This window comes from Haliotis rubra, unplaced genomic scaffold (genome assembly GCF_003918875.1).
Source record: "Haliotis rubra isolate DU_JTF1 unplaced genomic scaffold, ASM391887v1 Scf11, whole genome shotgun sequence".
Classification (NCBI taxonomy): domain Eukaryota; kingdom Metazoa; phylum Mollusca; class Gastropoda; order Lepetellida; family Haliotidae; genus Haliotis; species Haliotis rubra.
The window spans coordinates 4,449,715-4,472,743 of record NW_025765003.1 but is presented as its reverse complement, the minus strand read 5'-3'; the positions used below and the strand labels follow the sequence as shown (position 1 = coordinate 4,472,743).

The window sequence follows — 23,029 nt, the reverse complement described above, 5'->3', positions numbered from 1 at the left end:
ATGTAGCCTAAGGCCTGGGGTCTACAGCTAAGATGTGTTGTATCTGGTGAAAAAGTGTTACAAAGGTTGGCAAAGAGTACAGGGGTGCCGAGAGCAGATTTCCACAGCTTGAGCCAGGAAGGAGCTAGCATCCTTGTCAGTCCAGCTGGATGGGTACACACCTATATTTCCTGAAGCAATCAAAGTGATGCAGCCATAAAAACCCAGTGAGAGGGGCTGGCAGGAGTTTGAGGTTGATGTTAGCTAGGTCTCTAGTCGGACATATTTGAAGGCTTACATCAGCTATCAGCTTGCTGTGTATGATGATGGTCTTATCTGCTGTACTCATTAACCAGAGATGGGGCTATTGGGCTCCTCACTCTTGCAGCACAGTTCACTCTGTGTTTAGCTGGGTCGAATAGATTACATACAACTCTTGGAATTTAGGTAGAGTTAGAAGATTTAAAGGGATAAAATTACTTCTCAAAAACACCAAAAGGCAATAGTTTTATCAAAATGAACACTAAATATCAGTGTGCTGAAACGCATTAAAGATTACTAGACCTAACATGATCAGTGAGATCATTTTGGGGTAAAACTTAGTGTTATTATGGACAAATATTAGCGGAGCTTAGAAGACCAAATACATGTAGACTTGAATTCAACTCTGACTTCGGACCAGTGGTTTAAAGTCACTGACTGAAATCTCTAACAGATATCTGAAATCACTCAGCACATTGGTAACTAAGTATATATTATATGTAGTCATGCATCGTCAAAAGTTCTCTTTCATGTATCCCATTATTCTTTTTTTTTTCAGGCATAATAGGTACATTCATATGGGTATAAGCATGAAATGTACGATGAAAGCACAGGGAAGTACCTCTATGATTGTACCATTTTTTTTATTAAGATATAAAGTTCAAGGCACATTGGTTATACAAATAAGTAGCTGTGGCAGTGTGCCAATGCTATATAAAGTCATAAAGTCTAATTTTCTTATTGAACCAGCAAGTTCAATAATGGCACAATGTTTGCCAGAGAGTGTAAAATTTATGGCAGTATGCTAATAATACATGAAGTCAGATGTTTATGATGCAAATTTCAAGAAAGGCACAGTGTTTACAAGAGAATTCATAGGCCAACAGTATATTAAGTCTTATGTAATTTGTCTAATTAGAGCTGTACAAGCTTTTTTGAGAAACAAAAATTATAGATTGGCACAGTGATTATTCTTTTCATAGTTAGTTTCAATAATATTCCAACTATCAGATGTTGCCAAAATAACAGGAAACAAATTCTTACAGATAATATCTACAGTTGAAAAAAACTTCTTTGTCCAAAAGTATCAAATTCCATTCAGTAACATGCAAAATTCATACAAATACACACATTAATCCCCAAAATGTTCAAAACACTAGATAAAAACAATACAATAACCAACTGCTGCATCATAATTTAGAGTCAAATGGGAACATGTGTGTGACGTAATTGTCTAATTATGCAGGTTAAGCTGAACCAAGCACTATTTGAACCGAAAGCCATATTATCCGGCAAGGGTAAAATTAACTTGCATCATCAAATTAACATGCAGGTTTTTGTTATCAGGCACCAGCAGCAGCAGGTTGGCTGTGTTCACTTGCACTAGAGCACATCTGGTAATGGCTTACCACCGTGACCCAGACCTCCTAAACCACATGCTAGACTGAACTTAAAACTATCCCTACCTGACTGTCAGAGCTACACGACCCACACCACGCTTAGGCGAGCAGGAGGAAGATCTTTGTTTGATAGTACAACACAACACTGCTCAGACCCTTCAAGCTTGAAGTCGCTTTTCAATGGCGTAACCTTAGTAGCCAAACGAACATCCTAATGATAATTTTCCAAGCAATAAATCTCCAAATACCGTCAGGTAAAATAATGACGGAACATTTCAAAATAGGAAGGATGCCATGTGCTTAACACTAGAAGTTGCTGATGGTGTGTCCATGGCTAAGCCCTGTGAGAGTGAACAAAGGCCAGCTCTAACTGTCATATTCCACCCGACCGACCCCTCCTTTGTCCCTTAGCTTCAACACACCTGTCTGGTAAACGTCACAGCCACACACATGATCACATCACTCAATACTGCATGTTCGATACACAACACACCCTCATTGCTTCACCGGCTCTTCGGTGGTAGGAGTCTATCACTTTTCAAAGAAAGCTTGTAAAAAGCTATTAAATATCAATATTACAACGTGGTTCTGAAGAATTCAAATTCAAACTTGTTCAACACGCCTACAAAGTCATTTGAGTGTAGCAGTCTTGAATTGGAACAAAACAGGCAAATCAGTCAAAATGCTATACAAATTTAGAGAAACTACTGCAAAATTAAAGGATTTTCATCAAGCGTATGAGTTTCATTGTTAAAAACCCACAACTGACAATCAATATGACTGACCCTTTGCATGAATAATGTAAAGAAGCATAAAATTCAAAAGGGTTTTCCATTGCGATAAATATCAGGTTAAGTAAAAGTCAAATTTGGAACTTGAAACAGATAGATTTCATCTTCATCCATGACTGGTAAAGAATCATACAATCTTTACTACACACAAATTAGACTTCAGTTGTCAAGAATGGGCTTCAAAATGAAGATGGTTTTGGATGATGTAAACATTTGATACTATAAAACAAACAGAAAGAAAATATTAATGTTTGTATCAGTGTGAAGAATAATCTTTGATGTGTTAACAATCTGATGTATTTCATTGGTGGTCAGTTGCAACGGTACATTCAATCATCGAACTTAGACAAAACATGGTTACAAGCCTGAATTACCTGACATATGGGTGTGACTGACGAAAGATTGATATTGAGCCACAAGGATAAACATCACAGCTTACAACAGAATCCATATAGCTTATGGTACATCTATTAATGAAATGCTTCCATGCAATAACCTGTCATCTACTGTGTTCTTCAACATCTACATCATTCATCAAGGTAAAACCACATGTTGCAAGTAGCTTTAGAACCAGTTCATGAAATGGAAGTCAAATGACAAAGGCTCCTTTCATCATCTTCCAACCAACAACAGACAGCATGCCATGCTGCAAATCATCTAATATAGCAGGGGGAGTGAAAGAACTTTTGCCCTGAAGTTGAACTTCCCATGAACCAGCATCAAATCCTGAACTGTTGAAAATCTAGCAGATGATGGGACACACTTGTTTGACTATAGTTCTAACAATGCATCCTTATCTTCAAAATTTCAGTTTCATGTCAAATGTTCAAGACAATCTAACATGTGTATATTTACCTGTAACTATCTAGCAACACTACCTTCACCCACGCATCTGGGTCAAGTGGATATAAAACTATAGTATGCATACATATTAGATCAGTTGAGAGGATGTGACACCTTGGTTTCCACCAGGCTTCACTGACTACAATTGTCTGAAGTACAGGCTTTGTTCTCCAGCTTGGGCTCCCTAGCCTTCCCATTGTCTAAGCTTTGTGATGTAAGACAGGCTAATTAGGCCATGGTTCCTTCACCACCTCCATTCAAGAGGTAATCTTTTCCTCATTCTTGTGGGATAATAGATCTTTTCCTGACGTTTTGCAAGCTATGGTAACAATGCGTTATGTTTGCATGTTTTTACAGTCTAATTTTGTAAAAGAACCTGGTTAAATAATTGAAACCTTAATGTTAATTGTTTCAGTTTTTAACTGAGAATCACCCTTCCTCCTGAGAGATATACAAATTAGTAAACTAGTCAAAACAATACACATCCTAATGCAAAGTGTGATATGACACTTTCATGTCAATTCAAAACAGTGTATGATTAAAATCTAAATATCTAGCAGTCTGTCTCAAAAACATTCAAGTCTACTTTCTTAGTTCTTAGCACCATTTTCAGAAAACAGTGTAAAAATACGGGCTAGTAGCTGAGCTTGCACAGGCTTCAGATTTGTTGTTCAAATCATAGAAATTTCCAGAAAGATAGTTTTAAAATGTGTTCTGTAACAAAGAAATATAAAGTCTTACTCTGTAATTTGATCAAGAGGTAAATATGTATAATTTTGAAAGGTTTAGGCAATGATGTAAGTCTTCATCTAACTTCCATGCCCAATCCCTGACAAGTCATCAAGGAATAACACTGTGCAGTCTTGAGTTGACATACCTGTCTCATAAATAAGAAGTTGGTAATAAATCTCCCCCATGACACCACGGTAGTGTTTGATGGAACACATACAGTAGTACCCAGTGATGAAACAGCAGGTCTTACTTGACAAAATATCGTGTCACAACATCTGACCTATCTATCGATACACAGATATAGTTTTGTTTACGTTATAATGGAGTCAAAGCCACAAAGAATCTTGCATATTATTGCTGATACATCCACTTTTATCTGGATTAAACATATTTATTTAAGTATACACAGACTGGATTGGTAAACAAGTCAAAATATAAATACTGCTTCGGTAATCCACACAATCAGTAACAAAAATTCAGCTAAGGTAGACATAAACTGGTATAGTGGGCATGATGGAGGCATGTCTGGTGTGAGCAATAAACTTCATGTACATTTCAGTTGACAATTATACATCTTTTTGTCCGTTTAATATAATTATGATCCAATGTGTTTGATATAATCATGATTGCATGTGTTAAATATATTTATGTACAGATGCAAAAAATCTTAGCAGTTTCATAAAGTACAAAGCTTAGGTTATATCCTAGTCTCGTACAGACCCTGAAGCAAATATATCCAAGAAAGCCCACGTGACTTGACTTACATTACATGAAGTCTAGAAAATGAATGTGGCAAGTCTAGATTTCCATCAGCTTCAGGCAGAAAGTCTCAGGGCTCCTTTTCATTATATATATACTTTTTTTTTTCTCACTATGAACTTTTTTTACGCAGTATATATCAGTAAAATAAGTTCATTTCAGACCCGTCGATAATAGCCGCCGTAATTTTCAAACCACCGGAAACACTGATATATATACTTTTTTTTTTACTATGAACTTTTTTCAGTAAAATAAGTTCATTTCAGAGACTAGTTGTTAGTCTAGATATATCCCATTTTATACGAGTAGGAATTTGGTCGTCAGCTAATATAATTTGGACACACAAGAACAAGAAGGCTCTTCAGATATGTCTATCACACTTATGGCTATTGAAGTAAAACATCTTTGTCACAAGTGACAGATTTGACAATTTCTCAATTTCATGCTTATGATCAAAATAAAATACAAAACATCTTGACTGCTGTACATAAAGTCTGATCATTGTTAACATGGTTTGATCAACATAAAAATGCATATAATATAACAGACATAACACAGAAAGATGTAACAATGCAATGATATGGCACTGAACACCAATATCTTTTGTCCAAAATGATGCATGTATATTAATCTTCCATAGGTATACAGTTTTCATGAATACACATGTCCGTTTTAGAAAATGGTCAAACGTGACATGTCATGTTTGGGATTACTTTCTCAGTAAAGAACAGATTCTAGTACAAATTTGGGTTGAATCTCATCCAGGATTTGAACCCACACTCTCAGAGTTAGGCACCTAAACAACCAGCACACAAAGTCAGTCATCTAACCCACTTAGCCACCACAGTTTTTGAAGAGTTCATTTTAAAAATTGTACCCATATTTACAACTTACTACTTGAATTATATGTACCTCTCTACAATGAATGTGTCAGGGAGTCATGTCAACTACTGAAACTTGTACTGTTCTGTAAGAGGTAAACACATCAGTGTGAGGGAGTGGGTTGGTTTAACACTGCTTTTACACATTTCAGTTCATAAAAATGTCACAGCTATTGTGAGTGAGTTAGTTTAGTTTTTACACTGCTTTTTAGCAATATTCCTGCAATATCATGGCGGGGAACACCAGAAATGGGCTTCACACATTGTACCCATGTAGGGAATCAAACCCAGGTCTTCAGCGTGACTAGCGAATGCTTTATGTTTAACCATTAGGCTACCCCACCGCCCCACAGCTTTAGTGACCTGATTTAGGGAGGAAAGTTCACAGTGATGTTGGTCTTAGTCATTTCCTATTAGTGAAACCAATATTCGTTGCCTGATGTGAACTCGAGAGTATTCCAGTTACAAGACAGCAGTCTGTAAATAATCAAGTCTGGATCCATCCAGAGATGTCACCATGTGCATCAATCTACACAATTGAGATACGCACATGTACATGTGTCAACCCAGCCTCACGACCCTATTCTGTAAGATGCGCTTTGAGACCATGCAGGGTTGCTGAAGAACAATTGTAACCCAGACCCTCACAGCAGTATGGCAAAATTAATGTGCATAAAGACATTGTGTGATTTGTATCAATGATCACTGCATCCTGTCCTGACCAAGGGACACAACTGCAGAGACTTACATGATTAGGCCACATTTGCCATCATAGCAAGTCATCGACACACCGAGCTTGTAGCACAAGGTAAAACATGTTTGTGTTCCTGTTTAGCTCTAAAGATTAGAAATTTCACAAAATCCTTTCAGATTCTGTATCATCTGTTGTTGATAGAAATGTTCAATATTCTAAAACAAGAGTGATTAAATGAATGAGTGAGTATGGTTATATACCACTTTTAGCAATATTCCAGCAATATCACGGTTGGGGACACCAGAAATGGATTCACACATTGTACTCTAAAACAGGAACTAAAACATTTCCCAGTTAAGATAATAATAAAAACTAATGGCTCAGTTTACAAGGGTGACTGACAAAGACCAGATTAAAATACCCAAATACAATGAATGCTGTGACAACATGTTAAAGTAACTCTAATATGTTTAATAACAAAACATTGACACGATAAGAAGTTAACATTTTTTTAAAACGATTTGTCTGCCCAAATCACTTAGATTAATTTCAGAGACAACTTGTTTCACCATTTGTAATTACCTATATTCACCAGTAACCCAAAACTTGAAGTTCAACATTGTCAGTTTCATTTCCATCATTATTAAAGACAAGTACATGAAAACCTCTTCTTTGCCCAACTGATCAGAAAAAAAGGATAAACTTTTGTCAATTCATCTTCGGGGCAATTTCTGTACACATAAACATATTATACATAAAAAATATTAGTAAACATATCTCATGGCAATATACATGGCAGAAAAATGACAGGTTTGTGAAGACCAGTGGTTGGAGATGAGAGCCGGTTAATCGTTGGCGTAGGTATGATCCTAATACATATTTAATGATTTGAGTTAGAGCAAGATGGAGAGGATGACAGTTTAACACAGCAACTGTCACAGATGGAGTCTGGAGCCTGCCTACCAAGCTAATCATGACCGGCATGGCCAAGCCAAGAGCAGCGGACAGACGCCAGCAGAGAGCGTGTGTCGTTACAACTGGTCAACGACTACTGCTCACCTTCGCTAAAGAAGCCGAGAGAGCAACACAATCAATACAATCATCACAGGCTTTTCCTAGATCAATAGCTACAGGTTGAGAGCGAAGACAGTGAGGCCCACCACCACTACCACCCTCTCAAGACTACACACACACAACACATCGCTAGACTCATGGTGTTGCCATTAGAACTTTAGCTCTGACTGGTATGCTTTATAAAACTGATGTTCATTATTGATTAGTCTTTGTTAATGAACAGTTCCTTCCCAGATCATGTACATGCTAATGCCAGACCTCAAGATTATTTTCTATTTTTGGGAGATGTGTCAGCAATAAATATTCGTATACAAAATACTCACAACAGATTTGAACAACTGCATGGATGAGTGGGTGAGTTTACTTTTACGCCACACTAAGCAATATTCCAGCTATATGGAGGCAGCCTGTAAATAATCAAGTCTTTTTCCTTTTTGTAACTTAATCATGTTTAATGTATATCACATGTCTTTTGGGAAATAAAATACTGTTTAAATCAAATAATCGAGTCTGGACCAGACAATCCAGTGATCAACTGCATGACCATTGATCTACGCAATTGGGATACGATGACATGTGTCAACCTAGTCAGTGAACCTCACCACCTGATCCCATTAGTCGCCTCTTACGACAAGCATGGGTTACTGAAGACCAATTCTAACCTGGATCTTCGTGTGTCTCTGCATGGATGAAGCATTCTAACTTAATGCACCGCAATGCTTGGATTAGCAACACATATACATCATCATTGTATGATACTTATTGTATGAGTATAAAAAAATATGTTTCACAAGGGAGCCAAAAACATACAGCTCTGAACAAACATATTAATTTCATAAATTACCAATATGTAGCAAAACAATTGACAGTTCAGGGGTGGAAATAACTTTACAATTGCTAGTGTACTCCGGTACAGTGGCACATGTAAAATCACTTGCCCTGATTTTTCCACTATATTTGTTGATTTTTAAATAAACAACATAATTAACATTGGAATATCAACTGGACACCGGTACAGTGTGATATACAAATTTGCTTGCCCGACAGAAAAAAACACTAGACTCGGGCGTCGGGCAATTCGTTATTTCCACCCCTGCAGTTATTTCTTTATATTTCTGTACACTACATATTTTGTATGACAAAGACAAGCTACAAATAGTCACATTTTCAACAAAAAGCTCTGAAGTACTAGGGGCTCGTCACGCTGAATACCTGGGTTAAGTTCCCCACATGGGTACAATGTGTGACGCCCATTTCTGGTGTCCCCCGTCGTGATGTTGCTGGAATATTGCTAAAAGTGGCGTAAAACCAAACTCACTCACTCACTCTAAAAGTACCAGTACATTTATATTCTGTTGACAAATATTCTTCAGATTATGTTCATAATATAGAATATCACACTACAGTGACTCATTACATACAGCAACATCTGCTTGCAACCATGGTGCTTCTATTTGAATGATGTAAAGACACAGACAAATCAAACTGTCAACCCACGGCAAGCCTACACTGGCAATGAAATGCCCGATGTTAAGAGAAATACCTTCAGACTGCAACTCACAACAAAACGAATTTCCAATCACTTGTCCATCATATGAATGATGAAAACATGTGAAAGACGTTTACATTACCAGAAAAAATGAAACGTACAGAAAGCTGAGCAATCCAGGACCATTTTTCAATTTCAGAATGAACATGTTGAATAACTCAAAATAGTTTGACATGTTATTCTGTTTGCATATGATTTCACATCTTATTCCAGCCATATGACGGAGGTCTATAACCAGAATACAGATAATCCAGTGACTCAAATCATGTGTGTCAGGAATATGAGACAAAACCACAACAGATGCTTAAATGTTATTTTGTGGTTCTACCTATGGCATGACCCTCCAATCCCTTTAGTCACCACTTACGACCAGCATAGTTGAATGCAGTTATGAAAATGAGAATGTAACGTTCAGTACACTATCATTACATACATGCATAATGTATGCACACAACAGAACTCCGGATACTGTATTGGTTCAGCCATTACATCACACTTCCTCTGAACATAAAACCAAAATAGATGAAAAGTTGTACTTCATGTCAGCCTACACACACTAGAAGTGAGTTGTAGGTAGTTAGTTACTTGAAGAAAACACTAGACAACATGCAGTAACCATGGCGAACCATGAATCAATTAAAATTTCTCTCTCCATGTATTGATCCATAACGCGACATATCCCACCAGTCCTGATTGCCCAGCACTCAACACCAAAACAAAAACCGATACAACCACCCTCATCATCGTCACCGAAAAAAGCCATTATTTACCATGAACAGAACCTCTCCTCACTTGCTAGTTCCCAACACAGGAAGGTACATCCACCAAATGTAAGATCATATGAGCTCATCAAGCAGGGTAGGCCACTGATAACGTGCATGCAACACACCTAATTATGACTAACATGACAGATCTTTACATACTGGAGTCAAGCTCTGAATCAACAAAAATCAATTTCATCATATTTTAACAGCACTGCACTGTATTTGTTATGGTAACAGTCATAATTGGAGGTGAACTATGGATAGCTTGCTGGGAATCAATACGTAAATAAGCCTATGCAAAAATACCAACTGGAGACAGTGAACATGAAGTCTAAAATCTATACTGCACCATAACCTACTTACTGCTGGCTTTATGATTTTTATCATTTATGAAGTACCGCAATACTGAAGAGACGCTGCTTAGGAGTGAAATTTTCAACTGAAATATGTCAGGACTATGAGAAACAGTCACATTTAACACTCATTCACAGCATTAACATTTATACAGTCTTCATAGATTTCCATCCATATCTTAAATATTAATATTCAGTTTGTCACAAACACAAATAAATGTCATTTAGAAGGAAACCTTTAATCCATTTCTCTTTTACATTAAAGAAATTCAAACTGTTATGCTACATCAATTATGAACAGATTCTATGGCTTATAATCAAGCGTAAGAGGGTAGTTTCTTTATCTATTACATAAGAATGTCAAGTTTTGGGATTCAAAAGCACTCCAGCAATTCCAAACTTGGTTTAAACAAAAATAGTGAACCCACTGTCTTCCTGAAAGATACTAGCTTCGTTAATTTTGAACAGAAAGATAAGTTGAATCATCCACAATAAATCTACACATCATTAAACTGCCATAATGACTGATAACAACTGCCGTATGTCTCTTATCTTTGCACATTATACATGCTCACTTCCTTCAAATATGACTTCAGTATTCTGAACATATTAATACAGGGCGAGCAGAGCCGCAAACTTTTCTTTTGCCAGATCACTATAGCAGCGTGTAGATTTATCTCATTCCTCATCATCCTAGGACTTCCCAACATTCAGCAAATATAGCAGTGTAAAAAGGGCACGTAATTGCACAGTAAATAGTCCAAGAAGACCCATGTAGTTTGAGGTTTCACCAAAGTTTGTTCACTACTGCTCAATCTTAAACAAATTTAATTTGTGAATAGATTAAATAAGAACCCTCTTTGTCAACCTTTTGAATTGTTTATTACAGCAAATAATGTATGTGTATTAATCTGTTATCGTCACAAGTCAAGGACTTGCTAAATATGCAACAACATGACAATTGTTCTTGAGTTATAGCATCATGGTGAATAAAGCTAGAGATGGGTACTGGGCAAAACTTTGGTAAAGCCTGAAAAAAAATGTTGTTGTTCCGATTACCCATCCGACCCTTGAATTCTGGTGCCGACCCTTGAATTCTGGTGCCAACCCTATTTGTTTTAAGCGGACTGAATAAAAAAAGCTTTCAGATACCATTGTTCTTTCCTGGCACCGACAGATATCGGTCATTCTGATAGAGAAAGTCGAGATGATGGCCGCAAGCTTGATTGAATAAACAATTACACACTGATACATGTGTAATTAGTTTGTACTTTCCTTCTAAAAACAAAATGTAAAAAAAATTTAAAAATTTCCTACCTACCTACCCTAAATTTTAAGAGGTGTAATTGGAAACACAACATTTTTTTCATTTGGCCTAAAGCAATAAATTGCAATTCAGAACCAGTCTGTGCCGAAATGTTCAAATCTACTAGGTACAGTTTGGCGCTTTTCATCATTTTCAGTAACTGGAACGAAAGAGAATTATCACTGGCTTTGAGCTAGTGGTTAAAGTAGCAAACTGCCAATATATGTACAGGTATGTACCACAAGATATAGTACTACCAGGACACGAACTATCTCCACTGCATTTTCAAATATTCCATCTTCATAAATTCATTTTATTAATTAATAGTACAAGAGACAACCCAAATCCTACTGCTCTAGTTCTTTGAATTAATTCATAACAAGTCCCGCTTTAATGCTGAAAACATTTTTTTGCTATTGTCAGTTTTATAATGTTTTTGTTTTTGTTTGAACTGGCAGCCTTTATGTGTTGACACCTTATAAACAGAGGAATACCAATCAGGGCAACAGACTAAATATTTAGTATGAAACATACAGCTTAATTGTGTATATTTGCACATTCAAATCTAAAATGAAATAACCAGTAACATGATGATTCTCCTAAAAACTTAAAAAATAAGATTCAAATAACTGTTGTTATATTAAACGAGTGCCAATAAATGAATGACTTCAGCAATAAGTGAATTGTCAAATTCTCTTTCATGGAGTAACCTCAGCTAATCACAGGCCATATGTTAATCCTACATTTTACTTGGAATGACATCAAATGATATGCATAGACAAAACTATAAAATATTTTACACTGATTGCTTTCAGAATGAAACAAATTAAAACGAACAAAAGGTGTTGTAACTGGAAAATAAAGGACATCTTCCTTTGGAAAGTTAATTCCACAAAGGTCATATGATCATAAGGCAATTGTAACAGTTGTAACAAAATAATTTAAAAGCTTTCATTACTCAGTAAACTGGCTTATGTGACCAGATGTGAAACCTCGCTTGACTTTTAAGTGTTACCATATGTAAATTTTTCATGAGAATTAGAACAATTACAATCTATTAATGATTGATCGGTGAGCTTGGGTAAAAAAGTATCAATACCATCAGAGCAAAAACCATCAATATCACAATGCTAATGGAGTCTATGGCTTTAGACAGGATGCCATATAGCCTGAGTATATCTATGCACTAATAATGATTTGAAGACATATTGTTTTTGCATCAGCTGGTGGTGCTGTGTTTGCAACAGTAAAAAAACCAACTGAGCCACCAATAGCATAAATCTAATAAACACAACATACAGGTTATTTTTCCATTGAACTGGTCATGTCTCAACAACAGATGTCCAGAAATCATCAAGAAATGTATCACTACCTTCCTTCAAATCACTGAGGAATGCCCTGACACAATATCAAAATAGGAGTACTTACAAAGACACTTGTACCTACATTATAGTTGTCATTTACAATTCAACATGTTCAAGTTTGCAGGTTGTTCAGCCTTTGAGCCGAAAGTGGAAGATAAACGTCAACATTTCAAGATAACCTTCACAGGAGCAAGCATACACTTTTACCATTCTTAAAACTGCTTGCACAGTCACCTGCATCTTCAGAATGTTAAGCCTAAAGGCAATAGTTCCTAAAGAGAGACCCTAATGTGAACGCTTCTATAGAAGAATAGACTCTCATAAGTTTGGCCAAAAACACAGAAACTTAAGCAAGAATAGTTTCACACCATTTTACAAAGCATTATTCAAGCAATATCATGGCAGGGGACATCAGAAGTTACTAGTAGGTTTCACATTTTACCCATGTGGAGAATCAAACTTGCTTTAACCATAAGGCTATCCTACTGCCCCTAAAACCCATAGAGGATACAATGACACAACATCTATCTATATACACTAGTCATGATGCGTTACATATCTTGATACACCAATGATACAACAAAAAGGCCATGGACCCAGACATTTTCGCATTTTGGATGCGTGAAAAATGTTTGTTGCTTGTTAATGATCTTGAGTCCATCATAAAAAGAAAGCAACTGGAAACCAAATAATACCACACTACAGGTCCCTATGTTTCAACACTCATGCATTGTACTGAAGACCATGTATAAGATTTTCAGATTACTTTTTACAACTTAATAACAAACAGTAATCAACATGAAATAGTTCCATGGCTACACAGAATGAGAAAAACTGAACTGTATACATAGTTTCCCATACCTTGTGTTTATTGTCAACAACATTACAGGAGAACAGGTTTTAACCATGCTTTAGCATGTCATAGCAGGGTACCAAGAAGTGAATGGGAATCAAACACTTGTCCAGGTCATCACAAGCAAATGCTGAAACGGCTTGATTACCTTAAATGACCCATCATCTATTCAGCAGTGCTGTTCAGAGTTGTTATATGCCTGATTGACAGTAAACACCCACCCCTCTCTAGAGACAATAACATAGTTTATGATTACTTAGAAAATATACTACACATCTCATTACATATTTTCAGAATTATTAAGAATAGCATGCTAAATAAATATAGTGTTAAGTAAAAACAGTAATAAACTGTTACATAGAGTAGTCATGGATCTACTTTCAACGGCATCATCAATACTCATCCTTTTACAATATTGGCAACAAATCACTGAAACTGAAACTTTCTGTCATAAATACACATGTAATAACTGCTTTCACTTAACAGGATCACCAGAGAAGAGATTTTTAGTTTAATTTATGTATTTGTTGATATGGCAATCAATCATAATTTCTTTATACTCCAATATCACTCTGGCCAGAAGTGAAAATAATACCTAGCAGAAACATTTCCTACAATTTGAGCTTCATAAAATATAAAACTGTTAAAAATAGCAAATATCTCATGTAAATTTTCTACATGAAATTATGTCATGGCAGCATGAAAACAATGTCAATAATTATGAACACTTCTTGATTGGCCTGACACCTATCCCAAACAGATGAATGTGAATCCTTCCTGACAATCTTGTGTTACATCACCTTTTCCAAATATCAGGTATTACATTGAAGACCAAGAAGCTTGTGATAAAGTGCATGCCTGTACTATCACTATTCAGTCTAGGTACTTTCATAACTAAGTGTATAGGACAGGAGCTAGTACCATTGAAGTGTTTTCTGAAAAACAGTATGGAGCACTATGAATCAAGTTATTTCCCCTCTTTGCCATGAGGCACTTATCAGACAAGAAACAAATGAACCCACTGTAATGTGTGGTACACTCTGCAATTCACAACAACCTGCCTAATGATCCTGCATCTAGACAAAACTTTCAAATTCAAACCAGCACAATCATTCCCGTAAGTTTTTCATATAACAAACACCTGACGAACACCGTATTATTCACATACTTCCGACTTTCCTATTTGTTGGGGTCCCTTGTATACAAACATGTCTTCTTCAAAATGTTGTGTGCAACATCTCCCTTTCAATGACATTACCAACTGCTGCTCCTTTCGTTCAACATTAAAATAAAAATACTTGTATTGTGCACCTGGTATGTTTTGACCAGTCCTGATTTTGAAACACCACCTGCTTACAAATGACATTCAATGGACACCTTCTGACATAACCTTTCTCATCAGTTGTGATTTGCTTTCCTACTGGAGTGAGTTAAGATTTACAGTCACATTGGCCATATTTCAGCCATATCGTGACTTTTTTCCTACTGGAACTGAAGGGGGAGTGAATGAGTGAGTTGAGTTTATGCTGCTTTAACTTTTTAAGCAATATTCCAGCAATATCACGACAGTGGACACCCGAAACTGAAGGTAGTCAGTTTAGGCATTCAGTAATCCAGACAGTTTGTAAGAGTGTGATAATTATGAGATTTGTGAGTACACCCTCCATTTTCAGACTCATGTTTAAAGTGTTTTTGCATATCACCTTTTAGGGAAGTATGAAGGCACAAACAAGCGAAAAAGATAAGTACTCACTTCCCTACACTCATTTCCTATAAAGTTTTGAAAACAAATATAGTGGAGACCATGCATGATGACAACACATCTTAAGTGAGTAATGCTTATTCACAAAGCTTCACATTACATACTAACAGAAGCCACATTACTCAAGTTGTGACAAAATGCCAACTTTTATGTTGATTCATCTGCTTACCACCAGAACTGCTGAAAACTACTACATACTCATTCACACATCATGACCAAATGATGCTGGTAATAACTATTTCATATCCATAACATTACATGTATTATTTCATACTGATTTTTCCCCACAAAAACTGGGTCTGAACAGGTTGTGAAAATGCAACTTTGTTCAAAGATATCATTTTCCAGTCACAAATCATAGAGAAATAAGAAAGTTTTGCCATCAAAAGATGAAAGGATGTCATCAAGCATTATTCTATGGCTTCCAGACATATGTATCATGAGAATTACAAAGTGCTACCAGTGGATTGAAACCCAACATGTACCATGAAATTCTCATAGCACAAAAATGATTTCTTATTAATAATGTGCTATTTTAACTTTGAAAACTGATTATTGGGCACAAAAATGAATTCATAACATCAGCTTCCACAAGGGTTAAAGATAAAAAGAACTCCAAAACATTCCACAAAAATATTCACAGATAATAAAACAGAATTTGGAAGGGTTAATACACAAGCTTTTAATGACACTAGAGGATTCATACACTGTGCATGTTGTATCTCACAACAGCACCAAATCTTCAGTAAGATAGGAAAGTTCAAGGTCATCCAAGTATGCTTTCATGCCATATTATAAACTATCAAATTATAAATTTAATCAAACATGTTCAAAAATAAAGTTTTGACTCTGGGGAAACATGGTAAAATACCATCAGGAATTAGTAATTTCATTGAGGCGACATGATACATAACATAGGTCATGATATGATATGCATATTCACGTTAAATCATGTGAAAATGTCTTCACTATCAATTTTTCAGTGCAGGTTTGTAAGGACAAGCTGGTGGAAGGAACATTAGTAGTAGCCTCTATTTTCAGCGAACATGAAATACTCATTACAGAACATTTTTAATATTTGACTGACAAAGTCGCTGGAGGGTCATTGAAAGAGCAGCAAGTAACTTATTTAAGTAAATGTATCATCTTGTATCGATGCAGAAGCAAACAAACAAGTATGTGCATTGTATTGTTGCATGAAACCCCACAATGCACCACTGCAACAATGTACCCTATCACCCCCAAAACACACTACGTCAACCTTGCTTGATCACCTTCAACAGGAGAGCACAGTTTTCATTCAGTGACCTAACTGAATCATCTCACAAGAACAATAAACGTTCTGCAAAGTTGGGAGTCTGTTTTGAAGAAATGTCCAAATATCGAAGATGTTAATATGTCTAATAACAAAATTCCCTAATTTCATGGTGTAGTGTGGTTAAATATAGGCTTTAGATGACACCTACATTAAATCCTGAACAGGAAGAACTAATGTAACCAGCTAAGACATGGCAATGCCCCTACCTGTACAAACTGCTGTTGTACCCTCTGTGGTGATGACACTGATAAAGACCCTTGAGGTGTTTTAGGTGGTGTTGGCGACAACTGGGGCATAGTTGGTGGCATCTGTGTTGGCTGGGTCATGGCCTGTGGGCCCTGGATGGGCACCGCCTGTGGTGATGGGGACAGTTGTTGTTGCTGCTGCTGTTGTTGCAGCTGAGGCTGTGGCATTCTAGGACGGGGCCCTGGCATCCCACGGACAGCTTGGCCTTGGGGACCTCGCATTGGACCAGGGGCTCCAGCTCCTGTATGCATTTGTTGTCTCTGCTGCATCTGCAAGATCTGCTGTTGTTGTTGTGCCTTTAACATCCTCACTCTTTCCTGAAGGTCCAGCATCTGCTGTTGGATCTGTTGGGTCTGAGGCATGCTGTACAACTGCTGAATCTGCTGCTGCAGTCTTTGTATCTCCATATTTACATTCTGCTGGTTTGGTATCATACCATGACTAGGACTAAGAGGGCCAGCAGCATTTGGGTGTCCTGTGTTCACCGCCATTCCCATGGTTGGGTGCATTGTGTTTCCTGACAAGATTCCAGTGGTGGATGGTGCTGTTGTTGTTTGAAAGTTACTACTACTATACACAGGTGGCTTCTGTGCAATACTCATTCCCATGGTTGATGTTGGAGCACTTTGCATCACTCTTTGAAAAGGGTTTGTGTTGGACAAACTGCCCATCTGAGGAACTAGCTGTTCTAACTGCTGAAGGCTTGACTGACCAAAATTTCCCTGAGATGAGGAGGAATGAGTTGGAGTATGAGATGGCGGTGTTGGGGTGGGTCTTGGTGAAGGGGTTGTTGCTCTCTGTGGTGGCATTCCTGGAAAGGGGGTTCTATAAGACATATTACTTGTGGGACTCTGATTAGGATAATGTGCTAATGACGATGACTCTCCCATGCCCTGAGATAACTGTTGTTGGGTCTGCTGTTGACCAGCTGTATAGGAATAGTGTTGAAGTTTATTTTGAGGTGTGGTCCCTGAGTTAACTTGTGGTCCTTGTGTCATATAATCAGCGGGATACCTTGGCTGCATTCCCGATGACTGTTGGGCAACATTGAAATTGGACATTCCCATAACAGGCTGCTGGCTAGAAACTGGATTGCTCTGCTGAAAGGGTTGAGCAGGGCTTACTCCTTGGGCCATGGACACTCTGCTTCCTTGAGGAGGGGAAGCCATGCCCTGCATAAAAGCATTGCTTTGTACACTCTGCGCAGCTCCATCTTGGTAGTGTCCAAGACGTGAACCTTGCTGGCATGCATTGGGCATAGCATAGTCATGCTGGGGTATGTAAGGGGACATTTGTGATGTGGTATTGCTCATAGGTTGCTGCTGCTGCTGGGGCGGCTGCTGCTGCTGCGTCGGCTGAGACATGTACTGAGGGTGTGTTGGACTTGTCTGGTTGTGATTCCATACCGAGTTCTGAACCATTCCCATTTGTTGTTGCTGAGGATTCGGTAATCGAGGCCCAGGGGACATGCCAAAGTTCTGATACCCACTAGATGGATGTTGCATCATTGTCCCTCCTGAAGGTGGACTATTGTACTGTTGCTGCTGCTGCTGCTGCTGTCTTGGCAATGCTTGTGCCAACATGTTCTGGTTCTGTCCACCCATCATCATTTGGTCGCTCATGTGGTGAAGCTTGGGTACAGATCCATACTGATTATATCCTTCACGGCCATATTGTTGATTCATCACAGAATTCTGAGGTGCCATGTTCCCAAAATTTTCTTGTGGCAGTCCTCTCATCTGATTATACCCTTGCTGGGTCTGTTGTGACAGTATCATGGCCTCCTGTTGCTGGCCCATGTGAGGCTGCTGCATCCCAGGCATGCCAGAGGCCATCAGGCTCTCTGCCCCTGGCATCACACCACCCAAACCCTGAGAAGGAACCATTTCTGTCGTCCCAGGGTTGGTGAGATCATCCAAGAAGGCCGAATCTGAATCAAACAGGCTCAACATTGGCTCCTCTGCCATTTTTTGCAAGCACCCTTTATGGTGTTCCTAGCCTGTGTCAAACCATGCACTATGTCTTGCTCATATACTTGCCATTGTTTGATGCATGCGAGACAGGAACCAGCAGATCAGTATCCACTAGTACCTGCAACAGGATGAAAAACAGCATTTAACTCCAATGTACTTGCATACTGTATGCTTTATAGACTAAAAATCCAAGAATTATAATATATCTGACCCCTCAAAATTCATTAAATCAGATTTAGTATACTGTCATTCCACATAGCAAAATCAAGTGCAACATTATATTATCTAACACTCTACAAATCAGTGTTGACTTAAATGTGCAACTCATTTGGTAAACATTTATTACAAAAACTTTCTAATTTCTAACTGCATGCAGGGTTAGAACTTAACACAAGCCAGGAGCTTGTACAAATTTCCTCATTGTCTTTATCTTTCAAGAGAATTTTATCTTTACCCAGGTTAATACAGCTCAAGTTTATTTCTAACCCTGTGTGACTGCCACGTGACTAAGTCCTGGGAGAGACATTATCACTAATCCTAAAATTAGCAGAAATCTGGAATAACTTACTGTTTTACCCTAAAACCAAGCTATTTACGAAGAATGCGTGTCTGAGATAAGAAATGGACATTTGGGATTCATCTCATGTCTATTCCTGAAATCTTCATATTTTGTTAATTCTTTTATCTATTTCCTTGACTTACCAACTTTTGAACACTGCTTTTGGAAATGTGAGGATGAAAAGAAACTATGGAATGAAGTAACAAAATGGGTTCATACTGTTCAAGTATCAGTAAACTTTTCATTTGAAAAGGCTTTGTTTGGAATTAAAGGTGAAAATAATAATCCTATAAATGTAATCATCCGTCTAGTCAAACAATATATTCAAGTGTGCTATATGTGCCTCATATCAATTTTGTTAAAAAAAAGAGGTTATTAAGCATTACAATGTTGCCAAATGTCTCCATTTATCAAATGGTACTGAACAAATGTTATAATATTTTTTTAGATTCTGGTCAACGTTACACTTGTTAAGTTAGATTCATACCTATGATACTGTTTACATGTTTACAGATTATGTACCTCATATGAATCATAATGTAGTGCTTGCGGTCTGTTAGTATGATTTTATAATGTATGCCTGTAATGAAAATATTGATAAAAACAAAAGCAACAAAAAAAAAATTATGAATATGACATCAACAATATTTCTTGACCAATTTGATCATCTCAGCTTTTGCATTTATAGTAACTAGCCCTTGTGCCTCTTGAGAGCAGTAAAACTGTTTCTTGGAATGAGAAATGTAAACAATAAAACCCTTATTCATGATTCAAACAGATATATGGTACATTGGTACACATTTTACCTCTCAGATCATTATTTTTATGGATAGTTTAAGACAAAAAGTGCCATGACCTGCACTGAAGCAGGTGACAATTCTTGTGAATACAATTTGTTGTTGGCAGTAGACACTGAGGAACAGAAAAAGGACATTCTAACAATAATAACCCCACCCCACCCCCAAATGTGTTCAGCTTGTTATTAATAGCTTATGAATGATGACTAATAACAGATACTGTGGCAATCAAAGACTATGCAAAACATGATTAAAACCATTCATGAAAACTGATGCAAACTAACTTCAATAAAAAGTAAAATAATATGAACACTTTATCATAGTTTATGTGTCTTGAACTATTGTAGCAACTGCTAAAATACTTTAAACATCAAATCTCCTGCAAAAATAATTTTCACAGTTCAACCATAAAAAAAACGGACCATTTCGGGGGGGACATAAAAACAACATTTTTTCAACTAACTACACGTCTGACTTCAATGGACAGTGTATGAGACATTGTATGTAGGCAAATGGTCATTTAATAACTACAAATATTATTACCATGATTACAAAGAAAGTGCAAATGTAACAACATGGGAAATCCCCATGTAGGTAGAATGTCTTAAAATAGAAACATATGATATGTCACCATTTCTGTGATATATAACAAAGAAAACCATACAAAAGTATATAAACTTAAACATAAACTGTACTAATATGTCATTAAATCTTTAAAAAATACTCCTTTAATTTCAAAAAATAACTTTAATTACACATAATTATGCAAGTTAATCTGAAGACAAATCTATTTTCCCAGAAAATTCAACAAAAGAAATATAACCTTCATTCAAATATAAGTCTGTCACATGGTACCCATCACTCCAATAACACTTTGCAAAGTTAAATTTGTTTTCGATTAGATTAGACTTGCCCAAAGGCCTCAGTGTCAATACTCCCATGCTCTGCATGCATGCAAATATGAACATGGCCATGCCCATGGAGTACTAGTGGTCCAGTGAAATTGACAGTTGTTGTGGGGTCAAAAATTGTAGAAAGGTAACTAGTTGGTAGCGTGAGATCACCCACAAGCATAAATATCAAATTTGTAGGGCACGTAGACAAAGAATCATCATGTCCGACTTAATACCAAGTCGCGGCTGAACAAAAGCACTCAAGTATGTCAGTGTCCCTCGCTCAATAAGGTGCCCGTATCCCCGGTGTTTCAGTGTATTTACAACAGCACGTGTATGGCACGAGAGTGACAACAATGATGCCAACTTACGTCCACAACACTATTTGACAGTCCTATAACACATTCCCATCGTTATTTTATTAAAAGAACTTATAAAAATTAGAACAATGGGAAAAGTTTCCTTTGAACGCCATTTCGCTTGTAGTTTTTGAAGAAATTATCTCGACAGAAGCTCACGAAACCCGGACCATATCCGGGGATAGGGTGGTCACTGGAACTTAACTGGACCAAATGAACTTAAAACGGTACATTTTAACATCATTTAATAAGGTACATTACACTCTCACCTGTCCTTTGCTCGAAAAATTTCACTAATACTCTGTGGATGAATTTGTAGACTTTAGGCCGCTAAACCCTCAACATCTTGCATCGTGTATACACCGAAGGTACTCCAGTGACCTGCTTTCCTATTGGTCAATCTGAGAAACAGAAATCATTGCTTGTTTGCATTTTCATAGAGCAAAATATGCATTAAGACAAAAATATATAACTGCAGCATGTGTCTTGTAACATAACTATTTTATCTGTATACCAATATATTGTGTCATTACAAAAAACACTTACAAATGTCCATTTATTTACTCGAAAGTGGCTTCTATTTTGACCAATCGTCTGTCGTCTTACAAATGCATGATTGCTATTGAAAATATCTGCGCTGGTTAAGAGTCAGCCAATCAGAGTGAAGCTGTAGAGAAGGTGCCCGGATGATGTGCTAAATTTGTTTTTCTAGGCGTCATCTGTCCATAAAAATAATCACACTGTCTTTGTTGAACTGCGCGAATAAGAGACACACTGACGTTATATCTCAATGTATCATAATTGAAACAGCAGTTAGAAAATTACCAGAAACTGTTAAATTATGATTAAAGATAACCGTTGCCCTTTTCAGTTGTTTTCAGATCTTGTAAACCCATGCTCAGAAAATTCCAACCCATAAAGGCCCCAGTGCGTGTCATCACACATCCAGTGCCAAGTCCCCAAGCAGTGTGATCCTGGCCACGCAAATCGACTTGCGAATAGAACCAAAACAACCGTTTCATATCTAATATACTTGCTACTTTTTTATATTATTTGCTGCATTATAAGAAGGTTTTATAAGACCAGCTAAGACCCATGGCTATATGTAGAATTATAACACTTGTGTTTTCTTCTTAAAATCGCTGTGGCTGATTATGTACAAGGTCATTAATACTCCTAAAACTCATCGGCTCGCCCCAAGCTGTATGTATTTCATGTGAATATATTTTTATAAGTTCTATCTTGAAAAAGAAACAATTACCCCAAAATGAAATTATTACAAGTGTGTAACCTAGCTTACCCACTTGTAGAATGAGCTCTATATTATTATACAGAACGTCTCTTAAAGATTATAGTTCATCAGTCGACAGAGTTACATATCTAATTACTTTGATAGACATTTTCAGGAAGGCAGAACATTGTGAGTCTTGTCATCCCTGCTCGAGCCTCTGTGTTCCATTCCGGTGAAACTAAAACACAACGGAATCCAATACACGATTATTCAACGCAGACATTTTAT

General features: G+C 37.1%; 1 protein-coding gene across 1 annotated transcript in view; it reads right to left on the bottom strand.

Moving 5' to 3' along the window:
• LOC124285577 (chromodomain-helicase-DNA-binding protein 8-like) overlaps positions 1 to 21,866 on the bottom strand; it is a 53,711-nt gene extending 31,845 nt beyond the window's left edge. The window contains 2 exon segments of the mRNA XM_046721832.1: positions 16,890 to 19,020; positions 21,780 to 21,866. Coding sequence (XP_046577788.1) covers positions 16,890 to 18,896 — 2,007 coding nt within the window. The 5' untranslated portion in view covers positions 18,897 to 19,020; positions 21,780 to 21,866.
• Between the last annotated feature and the right edge of the window lie 1,163 nt (positions 21,867 to 23,029).